General features: G+C 39.8%; 2 protein-coding genes across 15 annotated transcripts in view; one reads left to right on the top strand and one right to left on the bottom strand.

Moving 5' to 3' along the window:
* CALD1 (caldesmon 1) overlaps positions 1-17,930 on the top strand; it is a 221,655-nt gene extending 203,725 nt beyond the window's left edge. For 8 of the 14 annotated variants that reach the window (XM_053609393.1, XM_053609391.1, XM_053609399.1 and 5 more), the window contains 8 exons: positions 319-577; positions 2,700-2,840; positions 5,366-5,409; positions 5,508-5,589; positions 6,579-6,716; positions 7,125-7,220; positions 12,913-12,993; positions 15,506-17,930. In XM_053609393.1, coding sequence (XP_053465368.1) covers positions 319-577; positions 2,700-2,840; positions 5,366-5,409; positions 5,508-5,589; positions 6,579-6,716; positions 7,125-7,220; positions 12,913-12,993; positions 15,506-15,514 — 850 coding nt within the window. In that variant the 3' untranslated portion in view covers positions 15,515-17,930. The remainder of the gene's footprint in view (positions 1-318; positions 578-2,699; positions 2,841-5,365; positions 5,410-5,507; positions 5,590-6,578; positions 6,717-7,124; positions 7,221-12,912; positions 12,994-15,505) is intronic. The other 6 variants (XM_053609395.1, XM_053609402.1, XM_053609405.1 and 3 more) reach the window with 3 other exon arrangements.
* CYREN (cell cycle regulator of NHEJ) overlaps positions 1-20,143 on the bottom strand; it is a 275,649-nt gene that overhangs the window by 117,414 nt on the left and 138,092 nt on the right. The window lies entirely within an intron of this gene.

A 20,143-nucleotide genomic window follows, 5' to 3' on the forward strand; every position in this document is an offset into this window, starting at 1 on the left:
CTTGAGTCATACGGTAGTTCTTATTTTAATGGTTGAGGACCTTCCTGTAGTTTTCCATAGCAGCAGGCACCGTTTTGCACGCCCAGCCACAGTGCGCTTGCTGAGGAAGCCTAGGGCTAGTGGCAGAACAGGGCTCCCATTCGGACTCCTGACTCCAGGCGGTCCCCAGCCTGCCCCTGGGCTGCCCCCCACGGGCGGGGAGGCCAGTCTGGGAGGCCCAGCCCGCCGCGGTCCTCCCCTCCCCTCCCTGTCTGTCCCCCTCCCCTCCCTCGGCGGAGGCTGCGGGCGGAGCGTGCGATCCCCGCCGTGTCCCCGCAGCCGCCCCGCAGGCCGGCCCGCCGACGCCCGGGAGCCCGACGGCGCGCCCCAGGTGGAGGCCGGCAAGCGCCTGGAGGAGCTTCGCCGCCGCCGCGGGGACACCGAGAGCGAGGAGTTCGAGAAGCTCAAACAGAAGCAGCAGGAGGCGGCCCAGGAGCTGGAGGAGCTGAAGAAAAAGCGGGAGGAGCGAAGGAAGGTCCTGGAGGAGGAGGAGCAGCGGAGGCGGCAGGAGGAGGCCGAGCGCAAGGCCCGAGAGGAGGTGAGCAGCCGCGCTCGCCCGCCAGCCCCGGAGGACCTGTCCCGGGGGGCCCTGCTGGCCCAGGGAACCATTTCCCCGCCGGGGCCACGGGCTCCTAAAATAAACGCTGAGAGCAGGGAACTTGCTGTACGCTAGGCACGGGTCTAAGATCTGCTGACATATTAATTTGTCTGGTGCTCTTAAGAACTTTCTGATGTGGGTGTTTATCCCTATTTTACAGATAAGCAAACGGAGGCGTGTAGAGGTTTTGCAATTTTCCTGGGGAAAATTGGTCTTAACCCATTGCCCTTTACTGCCTCTCAAAAAAGGGGAGTTGGCCTTGCATGATACTTGTTTTCTACTGTTTGAATGTTTTATATGGAGAAGATTTATTTAAATCGTTTTTGTTTGTTTTTTGTAATGGACGCCTAAGTCAGTTAGAATGTAAACACACAGAGGTGCCTGCTTTCCACCGTCTCCCCAGGAGCCCCTGCAGTGCCTGACCGTGTGGCAGGAGCTCTGTCATTAGGAACAGACGGATCTGTCCCATCCTTTAAGACAGAACTCAAAAGGACCAGTGAAGTTATAATGTAAGGGGGGAAATATTGGCTCAGAATATGCAAAAACGTTTTACAAAGTCTATTCTTTTCTTTCTTCCTAAGGCACGTTATTAATCACATTTTATGGGCAAGCTATGCAGGAATCAAATAATTTGAATGGCTTAATTGGAGAGTCTTGGCTGATAAGTGGAAGAATCAGTATTGGGATCCAGCTTTTCCAAGTCTGAGCCTAGAGCTTTTGAGTAGTGATCTCTTATCATTCAAAATATACAAGACAGACTTTCGATGACTTTCTGACATGTATCTTACACAAACTTTTCCTGAACTATGTAGAATAGTTTGTATGTATTATTTCAAGGTATCTCCAGCTCCAACTTTCCATGAGACAGTCATCTTTTGTTGGAAAGTAATCGGGATGATCAAGTGTTAGAATCAAACATTCCCGGTTCGTATCCTAACTCTGATTCTTACAAGCTGGGCCTGCAGAGAGTTGCTGGCCTACTCTGCATCTTCCTTCCCTTATCAGCTTTTCAGGACTATTCTGATGACTAAGTAGATCATTCTATTCACAGTGTCCAGCACATAATAGGCACTCAAGGTGGGTAGTTAGTAGTTACCATTATCATCATCACTGTTGTTATCATTTAGGGGAGCAGAATGCTGGGGAAGGCATAAGGAAAGTAAAAAACTCTTCAAACTACTGTATTGGACCTAGAAGATGTTTTGTTCCCTCTCCTACCAAGTACAGCACCCTTCTGCACCATCCTCTGACACCTGAACATCTAGTCTATGCTTGAGAATATCCAGTTATAATGATCTCAACAGTTAAAAAAATACAAAAGACTACATGAATCCCAGAAAAATCATTCATAGAGCATGTGCGATTTGATCAGAGCTCCAAATTCTTTTAGTATTTTAGTGTAGGAATGAAGGCACAGAGGGGTTAACAGGCACATTGTACACCCCTGTGATTTCCCCACCATGGCGCAATGTCTGTGTCATTGCAGGTCTGTCAAGCCATCTATTCAGCCATCTCAAGTAATCTATTCAGTTGCGTGGGGGCAACCACAAAATCATCCCTTGTACAATTTGGCAAATGTAGGACCATAGATTTACAATATCAAGTTTCTCATAAGCTCTCATTTGGCTTCACCACTCTCCTAGGAAGTGGGTAGAAGTGAGACATATTCATTTTTCATACACAGAAATGAAGATCAGTATTGAATGACAGGAGAGTGGTGATGAGGATCACCCTTATGGGGATCATCACACTGAGCATTTGTCTAAGCATTTCGCAGGTGCTTCCTCATTAGATCCTTAGGAAAGCCTATGCCATGGCTACTGTTATTATCCCTGTTTTGCAGAAGAAGAAACTGAGGCACAGAGCAGCTAAATAACAAGGCCAAGGTCACCTCATTGGGAAGTGGCAATGCCAGGCTTTGGTTAGACCTGAAGGAGTAGTGTCCATCCAGTCCAGGGCCGGAGTCTGCTTCCTCTCCAACTGTGCTCTTCCTCCCCCAGCACTCTTCCCTGCCACCTTGAAGCCGATATTATATCCCCAGGATTTGTTCTTTCTTCCTTAGGAAGAGAAGAGGAGACTAAAGGAAGAGATTGAAAGGCGAAGGGCAGAAGCTGCTGAGAAACGCCAGAAGATGCCAGAGGATGGGCTATCAGATGACAAGAAGCCGTTCAAGTGTTTCACTCCTAAAGGTTCATCTCTCAAGGTATCTTTTTACAAGAAAACCTTATTATAATACCTATTATAATAGAAATTTGATTTTAGCCCCTTACTTAGTCATGGATGATTTGGAGCCTTTAATTCATGCATCCCCTTGCTTTTCTGCATTCGTCTTTTGGGGCTGCTATAACAAAGTACCTTGGACTGGGTAATTTATTGCTCGCAGTTCTGGAGGCTGGGAAATCCAAGATCAAGATGCTAGCAGATTCATTTTCTTTTTTGTTTTTTTCTTTTCTTTTTTTTTCTTTATTGTTGGGGATTCATTGAGGGTACAAGAAACCGGGTTATACTGATTGCATTTGTTAGGTAAAGTCCCTCTTATAATTGTGTCTTTCCCCCAAAAGGTGTGTCACACACTGAGACCCCCATCCCCCTCCCTCCTTCTCTCTCTCCTCTTCCTTTCTCCCCCCCCCCCACTTCCTTCTCTCTCTCTAGCAGATTCATTTTCTAATGAGAGCCCCCTTCGTGGCACATGGATGGCTGTGGTAGAAATTAGAGTAAACAAGTTTTCTGATGTGTACTAATTCTATTAGATCATGACCTTACGATCTCATTTGACCTTACTTCCTTAGAAGGTGCTTCTCCAAATACAGCCACGTTGGGGGTTGAGACTTCAACATATGAATTTTAGGGGGACATAATTCAATCCATGATACTGTCTTATTCATTGCTGGATATTTGACTTTTTTCACAGGTATTCAATATATAATTTATTGCTTGATTATCTCACTGACGGGTTGGGGCAGGGTTCACAGCGTTATGGATGGATGGATGAATAGGCAATATTAGAAGTGCTACTGATTACATGGTTCTAAACAATTTTACCTTGGAACTTTTTCTACAAAAATATACTTCTAAGCTTGTAATTAAAATCAGAAAAATAATATTTATGTCATAGACCTTTTATATCCCATAAGCTCATGGCTATCCACAGCACTTTTTTGCATAAATTTTTATTTTCAGTAAGGGTTTTATTTTTATCTTTGTAAGAAATTATTTGGAAAGAATTAAGTGTCCTTACTAAGATCTATAAAGTGTTATTCCATTGATATTAGGAGTGAAGCACGTTTTCCAAAAAACATCATAATATTTATAAATTGTTCATGAATCCCAGGCCAGACCAGGTCAGAAGGGGATGCTATAGATTGAATGTTTGTGTCCCTTCAAAATTCATTATGTTGAAAAACTAACCCTCAAGGTGATGGTCTTATTAGACTTTCAGGAGGTAATCAGGTCATGAATGGGTTTAGTGCCATTTTATGATGAGACACAGGAGCTTACTTGCTTCCTCTCTGCTCTCCGCTACGTGAGGACACAGCGAGAAGGTGCCCTGCCAGGAAGAGGGCCCTCATCAGAACCCAAACTTGCTGACAACCTAATCTCAGACTTTCAAGCCTCCAGAACTACGAAGAATAAATGTTTGTTATTTAAGCTAACCAGTCTGTGCTAATTTCTTATATTTGCCTAATCTGAGACAGGGGGACACTAAACCACAATAGCCTAGGGTAACTGTAACCCAGTAGATTCCTTAGCTTGCCTGAACAGGGAAGAAAATGCAGCTTCTCAGCAGGCCTGTGTTTTGGTACATGCCGTTATGCAAAGGAGGTTTTACTGCTTGCTGATGTTGACAGGTGATGGGAGGCTGAGGGCATTTCTAGACGTGAGAGAAGTGTCACTTGGAGTCAACAAGTATATGCAGACTTATTGTTGACATCTATATTTAAGTGATACAGTTTTAGTAAATATAATGTTTTAGCAGCTTCAGCTTAAAAGAGTTCCCAGCTTAAAAAATACATATCAAAAACCTCTGATCTGCCTGTACTGAACTGGCTGTTTAGCGTATGTCTATAACAGTTTCTCTGGCCTTTATATCCCTTTTGGGCTAAAAGGGGCGTTATGGGAAGCTTCAGCCATCGCTGGTGAGTTGTACCCCATCTTCACTCCACCGCTATCATTCCAGGGCAAATTAAGTTCAATAGGCTTGACACCACTGTCAATTTAGTAAATCAGGCTAAGCAGTAAGGGACTAGATCACCTTTCCTGGTTATCATTCTTATTTAATCCTGTTGCATACCAAATATATAGTTGAAACACGGTGGGGAAATTTTGTTAATCAAATGCAGAGTATGTCTGTAGTCACATAAATAAAGCCTAAAGGGTAACTACATATATTTTTTAAAAAATTATTGTGTTAGTCTTAAAATTTAATTACTTTGCCCCTGATTTTTATTATTTCAGAGGCTTTTTTATTCTGCATCAATCTGGTCTTTAATTTGCCTCCAAAACTTTACATTTCTCTATGCATTTTCCCTGTCTTCTACCAATCCTGCCTTCATCCCCCAAATGTCTCCATCAAAGACCATAAGGTGCCTGTCTAGCAGAGCTGCCGTGCACAGAACCCTGATACCCTTACACATGCTTTAGTGTTTTTATTCACCAGATTTGGGGATGAGAAACGTTGTTTATAAGCTGAAAATATGAACTGACATTATTTTCTGTTTTAATTCCTAGATAGAAGAGCGAGCAGAATTTTTGAATAAGTCTGTGCAGAAAAGGTAAATGTCATCGACTGTTCAATTAAGAATAGTCAGCTGGTATATGTATGGGAAGACTCACCCCCATATTTTATGTTTGCATGTATGTGTTTATTTAGCAGTGGTGTCAAATCAGCTCACCAAGCAGCAGTAGTCTCCAAGATCGACAGCAGGCTGGAGCAGTACACCAGCGCAATTGAGGTGAGATTTGTCCTCAGTGTTACAGTCCCACCAAACAGAAATAGATCTGGACTACACAGAAGATCATAAAAATACTTGGCACAAAAATCGAGTAGCTACAGTAATATTAGAATATTAATAGACTGGGTGCAGTGGCTCGTACCTGTAATCCTAACACTCTGGGAGGTCGAGGCAGGTGGATTGCCTAAGCTCAGGAGTTTGAGACCAGCCTAAGTAAGACACCCTGTCTCTAAAAAATAGCCAGGTGTTGTGGCGGGTGCCTATAGTCCCTGCTACTTGGGAGGCTGAGGCAAGAAGATCACTTGAGCCCAAGCGTCTGAGGTTACTGTGAGCTATGACGCCACAGTACACAGTGGGACTCTGTCTCAAAAAAAAAAAAATTAGAATATTAATGATGCTTTATTACAGTTTGAACAAGTGCAGCAATACATTTTATTAGAGTTTAAAACCAATTATTGTTTACTGAATATTCTTTAATGAAGCAGTTATTCTTTTATTAAATGGTTACATTGATATTTAATGATATTATTTATATGTTCACAAGTACATCTTTAACATCCTCAATTCCTTATGTGTCCCATATGTGGTTTAAATAGGTCCCTTATAACCTTGCTTAATCCTCTTTTGTTTACAGAATCTTTTGTTATCAAATAAAAGTAGTAGGATAAAGTAATGTAAAGTCGATAGCCATCCTTTTAACATCATCAAGAACTATCTGTTGAAGAAGGAAAAGTAGACTATCACCTTAACCAAAAATTTAAGGTGACATTTTTCTTGATGTCTTTTCTTTTGGGAAAATCCTCTGGTCTGGCTCTTATGGTTTATTTTGAGGGATGTACATCATCAGAATGCGGTCTCGTAACCGAAATTATAGTTCCCATTTCGGGGAGGGAACTTTTCAAATGATAATGTGGAGGAAGACAAGCTGACCATAATTTTTTGAGAACAAACTTGTCAGCACCTGTCAGAAAATAATCGACACGTTTCAGGGAACAAAAACTGCCAAACCTCCGAAGCCAGCAGCCTCGGACCTTCCCGTTCCTGCCGAAGGTGTGCGGAACATCAAGAGCATGTGGGAGAAGGGCGACGTGTTTTCATCTCCCACTGCAGCGGGAACACCAAATAAGGTGAGCCTGTGAGCTTCGTCTTTTACGGTTAGAGGGGGGGATTTTTTTTTTTCCATTTGCTTTTAGGAATCACACTAGATCACTAATAGAAGCAGTGAAGAAGGTGCAGTCCATGCTTTGTTTTGCACTGCCCACACAAGCAGGCTGGGACAGAACGTGTTGACAAGGCTGCACTCTGTGCCCACCTCTGGCCACTGTAAAGTGCCGGAGGTTAGTTGTTAATCTTGGGGCGGGGGTGGAGTGAGGTGCAGGGGGAAAAATCAGACAGCATACTCTTTAAATGTCAAATTTAAGGTCTACGGCTATGCGAGGTAATATTTAATAGAATTTTGAAGTTGCTTTGAAGGTTTCCTTCCCAGGTAAAGTTTACCTTTTTCTTCAATAATTTGGATGATTGGCTCTTGACAGGAAACTGCTGGCCTGAAAGTGGGGGTTTCCAGCCGCATCAGTGAATGGCTAACTAAAACCCCAGATGGAAATAGGTCACCTGCTCCCAAACCTTCTGTAAGTAGCTTCATGTTTGCTTGAATTTCTTTACTCTCTCAGCTTCCAGCAGCAAAAGAAAACAGGCAGTTGGTCTGTTTATCTAGGAAGGACAGTGTTCCCCTTCTTTGCTGTCACTGAAAACAGACAAGGAGTTGTTCAGAATAGCCCTGAACCTCCATACCACAATTACCCTGAGGCTAAAATGGAACCAAATAACTCTCTGCCCTCACTGAGAGGAGTTAGCCAGGATGTTGAGCAGTTTAAATTTAGGGCCTGTACCGGTCTACTTGTTTAGTTTCTAAGCTATAAATTATAGATAGGAATTTTAAAATAAGAGGTCAAATTATTTTTGCTACTTCTTTGTCCAGAGTGCCCCTAAACTTATTCCCAGAAGAATGTGTATGTTGGCTATTGTGAACCTTGTGTTCTAATTTGGCTAGTTTCTGTAACTTGACACAACAATACAGTTCTTGGGTCGTTGTAGAATAATTGCTATAATGTTGCAGCACCTCCAGGGGAAAGTCATAAAACTGGAAACTAGAAAAAGTGGTTATAAATGTGGTTTTTGAAAAATGAAAGTTTTTTTTTTTATTAAGCGTAGTTATCTTACTAAAACAAACCTTTCTTTTTACCTTTTTATTGAATGTATGATAAATGCAAGGCAGTTATCACTGTAATAAAATACCTTATTAAGCGCCCCACTGTATATTGCTGAGCTTTCTCCATTAAGTTAGCTTTTACAGATTCTTTTGCTACCCAAGACAGCCAAGAATCAACTGCCATAACCCTACACCTGAGAGAAAGAAGAGCTTTCCAAGTCCTAGGCCTCTGTGCCATTGAGCCACAAAGACATTTAATTGCATCTATTGGCTCCATATATAATCTCCAAAGTCATTCAATTTTGTCACTTTCCAATTTAAGAAGAAAAAAGACCCAGCAACTCGGGAGGCTGAGATGGGTAGGATCACTTGAGACCAGAAGTTTGATGCCTGCCTGAGCAACATTGGGGGACACTGTCTCTACAAACAAATAAAGTAAATAAAAATTAAAAAGAAAAAAGAGGAGATGGAAATGTTTGCATCTGCATGCAACTCCTTGAGCCATTTAATTAATATTCAGTCTGAGAATCTTTGCATAAGGGTTCACAGGAGATATAAAAATATTTTTCTGGGGCGGCGCCTGTGGCTCAAAGGAGTAGAGTGTCAGCCCCATATGCCAGATGTGGCGGGTTCAGGCCCAGCCCTGGCCCAAAACTACCGTCTCTTGGGAGCTGCAAGAAAGGGCCTATAAAAGGAGACAGTCAAGGCAAGGGACCATCCGTGCTCTTCAGTGCCTGGAGTTTCCCTCACACCTACAGTGACATGAAGAGTAGAAATGATTTTAAAAAACAAACAAAACCCCATAGTGATTTATAGAAGTTTTGTGGTTCCAGACTAGTTATTATTAACTCTTTTGAATTATGGACCCCTTGGAATAACTAATGAAATTAAGGACCCTTTCCCCTAAAACCATGCATATATACATGAGACCAGTCCAAAGAGTTCATGGACCCACTGAAGAACTCTCAAGTTAACAAGAATAAGGAGAAAAAGATATGTTTTATTCTTTGATGAACATGCCTCACTGCTATAGATGGCAAGTTTTTCAGGTTTATAATTTTCACAATCTCTTTCATTTCTGTACCAGGTTATACTCATAAATCTGGTCCAGGACTGGCCCCCTGCTCTTACCAGTACTTAACTTACCATCATCTATATGCCATCTTAAGAGGATGGTTAAAAAGATTAAATTCAGTTATCATTACTATAAGCATAGCTGTGTCAAGGTTTCTACTCATAAATAAATATGTACATAATACATAAATAAATAAAACATTTTCTGGGGTTATTGACAGCTTCCTTTAAATGGGAAGCAAAAGAAGGTATTATAGAGAAATTACAAAATAATTGCCCTTTTATGTACTATTATGTTTAATAAGTCATTTGCTAGACCACCTCCTAGCAGGGGTGTCCAACTTTTTTTTCTTTGATGCATGGTAGAAGAATAATTGTTACCCTGGGCTACACATTAAATATACAAACACTAAAGAAAGCTGATTAGGAAAAAAAAAAAAAAAAGGCCCATGCATACTCTTAATAATATCTGATACCACAGATAAGTTTTAAAAGTTCTCAAAACCTCATCATGCACAATTTGGACACCCCTGAGAGAGGAGAAGGGAAGAAGACTGTGGCCATCAGTATAGATTTTAGCAATTTCTCTCTTCCCATTAGATTTTGTAGACTGGTGGGGTTTCCTGAATGAGGACCAGACTGGATAAAGCAATATGAAATCGATGCTGTAAATAAAACACTAGTTTGAGTATATTTAGTAAGCAACTTTAAGCTTTGCGTATGTTTCAGTGGTAGTAGTAACCTATTTTTTCAACCCAGCCCCAGTGGGAAAGTGTGGATAGCAACATGACAATCAGCACAGAAAGGCAGGAGGGGAGTTCACATACTGTGGGTTCAGCAGAAAAGAGGTGAAGTTTCAGTGATACAGGAAGAGCTGGAAGGATCCTGCAGGTGCATTAATTTTGGCAGGAAAAAGGTTGAGTCCAGGGAGAGCAGCTTGGAAAGACGGGTCAAATAAGGATCTGAGGGTCTCACCAGCAGCTTGCAGCTAAGATCTGGGTAGCTTGGCCCACACAGTTGTGCTTTATTTTCCTTTTCAAAATTGTAACTTGAACACATTTCTGAGGTATGGAGGAATGCGCCCTCAAAGTCTTTCCCTCTCTTCCTTCTTTTCTTTTTTTTTTATTAATATTAAATCATAGCTGTATACATTAATGCGATCATGGGGCACCATACGTTACTCCACGCCTCTTATGGCATTTGTGTTTCCAGTTTGGCTTTTCATGGCAGGTATCTAAGTTTGACACCTTCGAGACTCTGGCCAGACTGACTCTGAGCCAAGGATGTCAGAGGTTTACCTAAAGACAACAGAAAATAAGACACCCCCACCCCCCGCAAAAAAAAAAAAGTCTTATTTTGGATCAGAGACAACTCATTGTCACCCCTTTGCTTATATTCCTTGGTAGGTATGTGTGGAGGAGAACCTTAGGTTTATGTTTGCAGATGTGTGTGGTAGGTAACCACTAACATGAAATCAGTACAACTTGGACATATCAATTAAAATATGTTTTTAGTGGCTTGGTGCCGGTAGCACAGTGGTTATTACAGTGTTGACCACATATACCAAGGCTAGCGGGGTCAAACCCGGCCTGGGCCAGCTAAACAACGATGACAACTGCAACAAAAAATAGCCGGGTGTTGTGGCAGGTGCCTATAGTCCCAGCTACTTGGGAGGCTGAGGCAAGAGAATCGCTTAAGCCCAAGAGTTTGAGGTTGCTGTGAGCTGTGATGCCACGGCACTCTACCAAAGGCAACTTAATGAGACTCTGTCTCAAAAAACAAAAAAAGTATGTTTTTAGTAAAATTCTAACAACTTCAAAATGAGAGGGAAGCTCTCTCAACAAAATGGTTCTCATCCAGTGAAACTCCAAGAAGAAAAAGAGTAATTCACAGGATTAAAGAGCTGAGTTCTAAAGCTCAATCCTCTACCAGTAGGTACATAATGAATTTAATATATGCTAAGAATTAAAAGTGCTCAAAATAGTTTGTCACATCAATATTGTGTGGGGGTTCCTGAAAATTAACTTACTTAGAATTAAACATTGTTCTACAGCAGATCCCTATTGCAGCCTCTATTGCTATTTCTGAGTAGAATTCACAGGATTTCAGTGTAACTTTGTGTAACAGGAGTTCAGTTCTTAGTATGTATGTCTATTTTAGCTGGTTTGTCTGTTCTTTGTGTCTGAACTGCGTGTTGTACAGCAATTAAAAAGCTAATTTTTCTTTCTTTTTGTTTAAAAAAACCCCAACCATGTCTTTCTCAGCTGCCCTCTGTTCCTCACTCTTTGGTCTCTGGTTGATGGGAAACCTGCTTCTCCTGCCTTCATTTCTCCCTCTTCTTCCGGAGTGGGTCTTTCTCTAAAATGTAGTCTGGTCAGGTAATTCCATTTATATTTCCCTTTTGACTTAAAATGCCAACTTATAACTTACATTTTCATATTTTCTTAAGCCGAATCTTTAAACACTTTAAGTGCTCTCTGAAGAGTCATCCGCAGACGTGTGGGAAATGCAATCCATTTTCTTAGGTAAAAGAACATTCATGTGAAAGAAAAATATTTGTCTCATATCAAGCAAAATAAATAAAGTGATAATAGCCACTTTCCAGAACTTCCATCAGCATGGTCCTAATTATAGTCTCCCAAATTTTAAAACAGTCTTCCAGACAACTTGGCAACTTCATACCTACATTGGCAAATGGAGTGGAATTCTTCAGAAGTAATCTGATTTGTTGCTTAATGGTTCCAAGTTAAATAGGTGTAACGCACTAATAGAATATCAGGAATTCTTGCCACAGAGGCAAATCCAGAAACTCGGTAAGATTAAGACAAACCTGAAATGCTTCACATGGTACCATTTTACTGCGCATTCTCAGGGTTGTGATCTCAATACTGTCTGTCAGAAATAAGTCCATTTAGATCAGCATCCATGTGGATAAATGCAATTGCTATTAGCTTCGCCTTCCTCCCGAGAAAAGGGTTTGCCAAAATAAGCATTACTATTCAGTAAAACACATTTATTTTCTGCAAACTACCTTTTGCCAAGTGCTAATATAAGCAAATGGTGGAATAAAAGTAACTTGAAACAGAAATTTGGATTGTTATCCAAACAAAATTAATTATGAGGTAGTAGTAAATAGAGACTCCAAGCTATAAAAGGTTGTTGACCACATTTTAGAGTTTGCTTCCCAGGATTGCCAAATGTCCTTACAAACATCATCCACTGTCAGTTTCTCTTATGGGTTTAGATGGTGATAAATATTTATATTTGTGAGGCGAGGCTCTAATGTACTTCTGAATTACCTACTTGGCACTCAGGAAACACAAAATTGTTTCAGTGTGGGGAAAGTGCAATTAGAAAAGTGGCTTAGTTTGAGCTACACAGAAGCAGACCCTGAGACCGTGATTCTAGGGCAAGTAAATGACTCAGGAGGTGAAGAAGACATGACAGGAAGTGAGATGGGGAGAAGGCTGCAGCCAGTGAGGACTGTTATCAAGCATCTCACTACGTGAGCTGCTAAAACTTAATCCCAGTGGAGAAACCCGGGAAGCCACTATGGAACACACCCTTCACAGTTATCCTGCCCGAGGCAGGAGTGAGCCAGAGGAACATTCTGGGACTGTTCCTGGGAATGTTAACTCTTGGGACTTCCAGCCTGCCTCCGTGGGAGGGGTAACCAAAAGAAAGTCGGTCTGCAAGGGGGCAAATGCTTATCAAACCCCAAAGGGAGTATTTTTAAATAACCTATGCTTTATTCACTTCCAAAAGCATAGAAAGCTAAAAAGTAGGCTGCATTATTTTAAATAGCTTATGTTCCAATTTTACTGATCAATAAACTTCTCATATTGTAAGACAGGTCAAGGTCTATATAAAATTGAACATCAGCTGATGATCATTCCATCCATTTGCAGATTACTAGGGTAAAGTGTATTCAACAACACACTGATTCTGTCACAAGCAATAGATGTGGCAATTTACTTAGATATAGGCAGAAAACATAACAGCCACATACCTAATTTTTTCTGCTTCCTTTTCATTAGGACTTGAGGCCAGGAGATGTTTCCAGCAAGCGGAACCTCTGGGAAAAGCAATCTGTGGATAAGGTCACTTCCCCTACTAAGGTAATCTATGGGGAGATGTATTTTCAGAGATTCATTTTTCTGATGGATCCTGCAATATACTATCCCAGGGTCAGATGAGAATTATCACGGACCCACAGATCATTGCCTGCATGCCCATCAGTTTGTAAAAGAGCTGTACACAGACCTTTCAGGTTTGTCATCCTGTGACGTAAATAGCCCAGACCCAGGGAATGGTTCCCAGACATTCTAGATATACCACATTCATAGGAACATTGTCAGCAGAAGGCCAAACGGGATAACCATGGTCTGTATTTCCTTACAAGGTCCCAGCTTGGTACTATAGTCATTGGAAGATCCCTTAAATAACATCTGTCTTCCTGAGTGGTTCCAAAGCTGCTTTCTGGAACCATTTTAGGAGATTACGTTGCCATTACCAGCAGCCTAAGACTCAGGGCTGCTAAGGCAAAAAAATTGAAATAGTGTAAGTAAGGCAAAATTTGCTTTCTATGAAAACTGATGGCTAAGAATGCTTGGATTCCTCGTATACTTTTTGTCTTCTGGTCAAAAGGTATACTCATTCTTAAGAAAGGAGGCTCTGAAGAACATTCAATGATACTCAGACTACAAGTAGGACTCCTTCTTGTACAATGAGCTCATGCAATTCCTAACTATAGCCCTTCCCCAGTTCAGTAATAGACCTAGCGTTCATCGGTAGAGGGAAAATTAAGAAGAGAGAAGTCAGAAAACAAGAACAAGTAAGGTTGTTAGAACAGTCTGTTCATGGGGTGAGTTAGAAATCTAAGAGACAGGGCTCTTCTTAAGCAAACTCAGGACTAAAGAATTCATCAAAGGCAACTAGAGAATCATCGCATTTCACTGAAGTGAGAGAATTATTTTGCCTTTCCCACCTTCAATACATTCTGAGTTCTGGCATAGCTGCCTTCGTACGTTACTCCATGCTCTACATCAGGTAAGTATTGCTTTCATTCCCATAAAATCCACTGCCCCAGCTTCTCTGCGAAGTCGCTGCTAAATGTATTAGAAGTACCTAGTAACTGTTACCACCACCACAACAGACGAAGTAAGCATTCTGCTATATGCCGCACACTCTTCTACCTTAACCTACTTCATCTCATTTGATCCTCCAGCTACCATGTGAGGTAAATAGTAGTTTTACTCCCATTTTACAGCTGAGAAAAGTGAAGCACTGAGAAGTGAAGTAGCTTTCTCAAAGTCACCCAGCAAATAAGTAGCAAAGTCTGGATTGGCAGTTGAGCAGTGCGATCTGGGCCTGCATCCTTAATCATGACACACGCTGCTTTCTTTGGATGATGCATATTCAGCAGAAGATGTGTCATTTTTAAATTCCTTGTATAATTTTCTCTTGGTGGCAGTGAGAAAAGAAATTATTTTCGTTTGGAAACAAAGAATGGACTTAATGGCCTAAGACTTTATCACCCCTCTAGCGTCAGTGTCTGACCTCCCAGAAATGGCGGTCCCAACGTTTATACAGTCTCCTTTCAGAGTATGGGATGTCAGCTAGCATAGTCCATCATTGCTGGTATAATGGAGTCCTTCTGGGTAATATTTCTTTTAGCCAGGGCTCTGGAAAGTAGAGCAAAAATGATATAGAACAGCAGGACCCAGAAAACACCACTCATGCACCATTCAATTTGAATGGTACTCTCTGGAATTGTACAACGGAGTCTTTGGTACAAAGTAGGAGGGTGACTGAGTTTTTACACACATCACCCCCTCTTCCTGGTCTACACCACTAAACTCTACAGTACTAATAATAATATGAACAGATACAGCTGAGTTTATGAGGTAGCAGATTAGGTAGCTCCTTTCCTACAAAATGTTAGACTTGCTGCTTGTCATTCAGTCATTCCTTTGAAATGAAAATATATAACATTTTTGAAAATCAAACTCATAACACTTTAATAATTTGTTAATATCTCAGGAAGGATTTTTAGCAGCTAGCTGAGGGTATGGGAAAATGGTTTAAATCTTAAACCATGTGGCCTTCTGGATCCTTGAGTGTGGCCTTTTGATTCAATCCAAATTTTATAGAACAAATCCTGTATTTATGAAAAAGATTTATTATGTATAGTTTGGATTCGATCAAGGGGCTGCCTTGGGGATTTTGAGACCACAGGCTCTCCACCCCTGGTGTAAGAATAGGCATAAGAATAAGAGGAAGAAAATAGATTCTTAAGTAAGAAATGAGAAAAAACTAAAGATGAATGAAGATGACTGAGCTATTCTGTCAGCTGTGCCTGGCCTGGCCCTGACAGTGAAGTTTTATTTAAAAAAAAAAAAAAAGAAGAAGAAGAAGAAAGAGAACATAAAGGAGAAAGGAAGGAAGAGGGAAGTGAAAAAAACAACAGAAAAAAGGTTAGAATAAAAGATCATATTTGAATAGAATGACAACAATAATCCTTCCTTTCCTAAATTCCTGCCAAATTATTATTCCTTTTTTTTTTTCCTTCTCACGAAACCACCTGGCTGAAATAGTGCAGACTGCCGATTTAAAGTTCTCTTCTCTTAGCAGGTTTGAGAAAGTTCAAGGAAGAACCCAAGCTCAAGACGCTGGACCAGCTCAGTTGCAGAGGGCTAATTTGCTCTGTTTTATATTTATGTCAGTTTACTAAAGTGGTTTCCTTTTCTTTTATTTTTTCCAATATCCCAGTAAACCCATGTATATTATCACTATATTTAATAATCACAGTCTAGAGATATTCATGGTAAAAGTACTGCCTTTGCACGGGAGCCTGTTTCTAAAGAAAACCATGCTGTGAAATAGAGACTTTCTACTGATCATCACAACTCTACGTCTGAACAGTGATACCAACCACACCCAAGTCGATAAGAGGAGATTCAAGTTTAAAATTGCCTGCGGAATGTGTGCAGTATCTAGAAAAATGAACCATAGTTTTTGTTTTTCTTTAAATACAGAAGTCATATTGTTTCTGCACTTTATAATAAAGCATGGAAGAAATTATCTTAGTAGGCAAATAATTGTAACACTTTCTGAAAGTAACCGATTTCAGATCTGATATACTGCAATAATGATTGTCTTTTTAAAAAAAAAAAAAAAGATGTACTGTTATTACTTTTTTTCATGCTAAATTAGATTATTATGTTAGCTGAAAGTGGTACTGATTTTTTTTAGGTTGGTTGCTTTGTGGTTGGTAGTGATAGTAGCCTGAACCACGTTTTAGAAAACCCAATTACGTATGTATGTGCATACACGTATACAGACACACTAATGGTAGAATGCTTTTTTATGTGCTAGACTATTATATTTCATAGTATGTCCTTGCAGCTAGCCAATATCACCGCTTTTAAAAAATTAAAAATCACAATATTATATTATTTCATATTTGCCAATCAAAACATGGCAGATAGGTATTAATATGTTTTCAATGCCCCATAACCTGTAAGAAAAAAGTGTTGAAAAAAAAGAAGAGTTAAGAAGTGTCAAAACGAGTTGAAATTTTCTATCAGACATAGTATTTAGTTTATAATTAAAGGCAATCTTGAAGTCCAATATGAATTTTATTAAATCTACTATCTGGATCAAGCTCAAAGCCTGCTTATTTGTAATAATAAAGTTCACAATAGGTTAGCCTAAATAATATCTAAGGTCTCTTCCTTCTCTCAACTTTAAAGGTAAAGAATTTTTGAGAGAGTATTGTATAATTTGAAATTCCATTTATGGGTCTAAACCAGACCCACTTTGGCCAATGTCTGGAAGCAGAGAAGTAGAGTGAACAAAATATGGTATTTAGGAGCCATGACAGTACTTTCATCTTCATAGATGGCTGAAACATTTTTTAACATTTTACTACCTTCATTAGTCATTGGTACTTGTCATAAATTGATAATGTGTTGAAATCTCAAAAATACATATGACTTTTACTTGTATTACTGTTCCTCCCAAGTCCTTATGCCTCAGCAGCTCTACACACACTATCTAGACCTTACTGTAGCCTGTAAGTCTTTATTCTTCACAGTAGATGATGGAGAGTAGGCCAGTGTCTGGGCAAAGTGTTCTGGTATGGACCTATCCATAGAGTGTAGCTATATAAACTCAGATCTTGCCTGACTTAGGAAAACTGTCATAGTCTCACTCCCTACCACACTGAGGAAGGCTCCCAAACAACTGTTTCAGGGTTTTTTATTTGTTTTTTTTCCTCGGTTTTTGTGTTTTTAATCTACAGTGTTTCCCTGGAAGAGCTAGGCAAGGCAGGGCTGGCGTGAGGAGTGACCACTGCCTCACTAAGTCTGTTTTCTTCGTAAATCAGAAAAGAGTAGTTGGATCCTAGCTTTTAGCAAACGTGGGCCAAAGAAAGCAAAGCCACCAGGACTGCAAAAATCACGCACTCATGACAGAGTAGACACGCACGAGTCTATGATAAGATACACTAGAATTTACAAGTAGAAATGCCTTGTTTAGCTTTGACTCTCATCGCTGGAGTGAAATGGGTCAGAGTTTGAATTAAGGTCTATGGTGAGGTGACAGCGCATTGCTGTACTTTTGAACAAGAGCTTCTCCTGATCACTATTATATATTTTTCTAGAGTCTAAAGTTGAGAAGAGAATGTATCAATCCTGACTTTTATTCCAATATTTGGATGGAATAAGTTTTAGGGTAGAATTTTGTTCAGTTTGGACTTAATCTTTTGAAAATTGAATTCCTTGTTTACTTGTTTGATTACAGTTCTGTGTTGTCTTTTAAGAGGTAAAACCGCAGGCTGACTAGGATGTTCTGTGAGTCCGCCATCCTAAAACTTTTATGAACACTTGATCTTTTTCACTGATAATTGATCGCTGCAATAAAAATATATCCTCAAAATGCATCCACAATAAATGGAATTCCTCCAAATGTCTTTGATTCACTTATTTTATGTGCTATGTTGATTGTGAGAGGTATGTCTGTTGCAATAAAGATGATGGCATCGCAAAATCTATATTTCAGATTCAGTCTTTTTAAAGAAGAAAAGCATCATCATATTTTTAAATGTTTCTTATTGCAGGTAATGTTCTAACAAAATATCGAAAATTGCCCTGCTGTGGACAAATGACTGACCATATATGGAAAGGGTTAAAAAAAGGGATTTTAAAAATTCTTCTTAGGTGGCGCCCCTACCTCAGTGCTTAGGTCCCTGGCCACATACACCAAGGCTGGCAGTTTCAAACCCGGCCAGCACCAGCTAAAATCAACAATGACAACTGCAACAAAAAAAATAGCTGGGCGTTGTGGCGGGCACCTGTAGTCCCAGCTACTTGGGAGGCTGAGGCAAGAGAATCACTTAAGCCCAAGAGTTGGAGGTTGCTGTGGGCTGTGACGCCACAGCACTCTACCAAAGGCCACATATCAAGACTCTATCTCAAAAAAAAAAAAAATTCTTCTTAATAAAAACTACCAAATGTCACTTCCTCCTCCCTCTCACTGCTGGTATTATCACATGTCAGCTCTCACTCCTAAGATGGACAGCACTGTTTTCCCAAAGGTAGTGTCTCTTAGAGTGGAAATACCCATTTAATAAACACCGTTCACCTGAAGAGCACTTAACTGTTTGCAAGGCACCGATGATCCCATTTGAATCCAAACATATCTTTTCATAGTAATTTTGCATATTTATGTAGCACTAATTGGTCCAAAATTTGAGATTTTCATAAAAGTTTTAAATTATGAGTCCAGAACTCAACAGTCCTCTAAATCCTGCTCATTAGATCGACACCGTTAACTCTAACTATAAAAAATAATTAGTATATTTACCTCTACGTCCTAACAAGAAGGATGATAAGTCTAGATAATAAGGTAGTCTTCATATAAATTAAGCAATGAAAAAAATAAATCTATAGAACTAGTACTAAACTAATAAGATTAGAGGTGAATGAAAGTTAACTTTACAATGTGCATATTGGGGAAATGAGCTTGAAAACATAATAGTTTCAAGTTTCAAGATGAATAGTTTCATCTTGCCTCATGTGGAAAAAGTTCTGTATTTTAAGTTTTTTCCTATTCTTGTTTGCATGTATGCTCCAAGTAGAATAATGGATAAAAAACATCTCAACATCTGAAGTGTGTGTTCTTCCACATGACTTTGATGATTTGAGCGTAGCATCTATTTGTGTCAAATATATTAATAATGTTGTCCCAAGGTTCTATATCCTGCTGATGTTTTCTTCTGTTCTAGCACTGAGAAAGGAATATGAAATATTTCCTACTGTTACTGTGGATTTGTTTCTTCTTGTAATTCTGTTAATATTACTTTCTATATTTTAAGGAGACGTAGGTGCATACAGATCTAGAACCATTATCTCTTCCTAGTGAACGGAATATTTTATCATTATGAAGTGTCCCTCTATTTGTGCCACAGATTTTTCCCTTCAAGTTTTTTTTTTTTCTACTAGTATTACTACAGTGGCTTGTTTTTGTTTAGGACTTGGATCATATAACTTTTTCTATCCCTTAACTTTCATGTATTCTTTAGTTTAGATGTGTGTCTTTTTAAAAATCATGATTTGGATTTGAGTTTTAATCCAGTCTGATTATCTTTGAGTTTTAACCTGGAGTATTTAGTCCTTTTATATGTAATGTAATTACTGACATTTTGGCATTACAACAGCATCCTAGCTACATGCCACCTGTACTATGTTACTTTTTTGCTCTTGTATACGCTAGGGCTGCTTTTGCTTCTGAGCATATGCTGACCTACAAGAGGCAGCTGAGATGCACAGCTACACCTTTGGCAGTGGAATGGGGATAGAAGAAAGTAAGTCAGAATCTGCTAACTGCCAAGGATGAGGGCTTGGTAAACTACTTCCAGCTTTTGGTGGGTCCCCAACGAGCTGGCTCCTAAAAGCTTAAAGTTATCTGGCCTTCACTCTAAGGAACAATTATATTATTCTAGCAAGAAGACAAATGATATCCATCATTTGATGGATGGTAAAGATGAGAAAAGTTACAAAGTATTAACAAACCAAAAATTTAAGATAAAATATAACAAAGCTTTAACACATACTTGTAAAAGAATTATGTAGAATGTCAATGCCAGCACTTATTTTAGAGGGAGCAGAGAATACTTCAGCCTGGAGTAATCAAAGAAAAATATTTGCCTTACAGTTTTTTATATGCTCAGAAGTGTACCCAGTGCCAGTACACATAACAGTGCTT

This window comes from Nycticebus coucang, chromosome 11 (genome assembly GCF_027406575.1).
Source record: "Nycticebus coucang isolate mNycCou1 chromosome 11, mNycCou1.pri, whole genome shotgun sequence".
Taxonomy (NCBI): domain Eukaryota; kingdom Metazoa; phylum Chordata; class Mammalia; order Primates; family Lorisidae; genus Nycticebus; species Nycticebus coucang.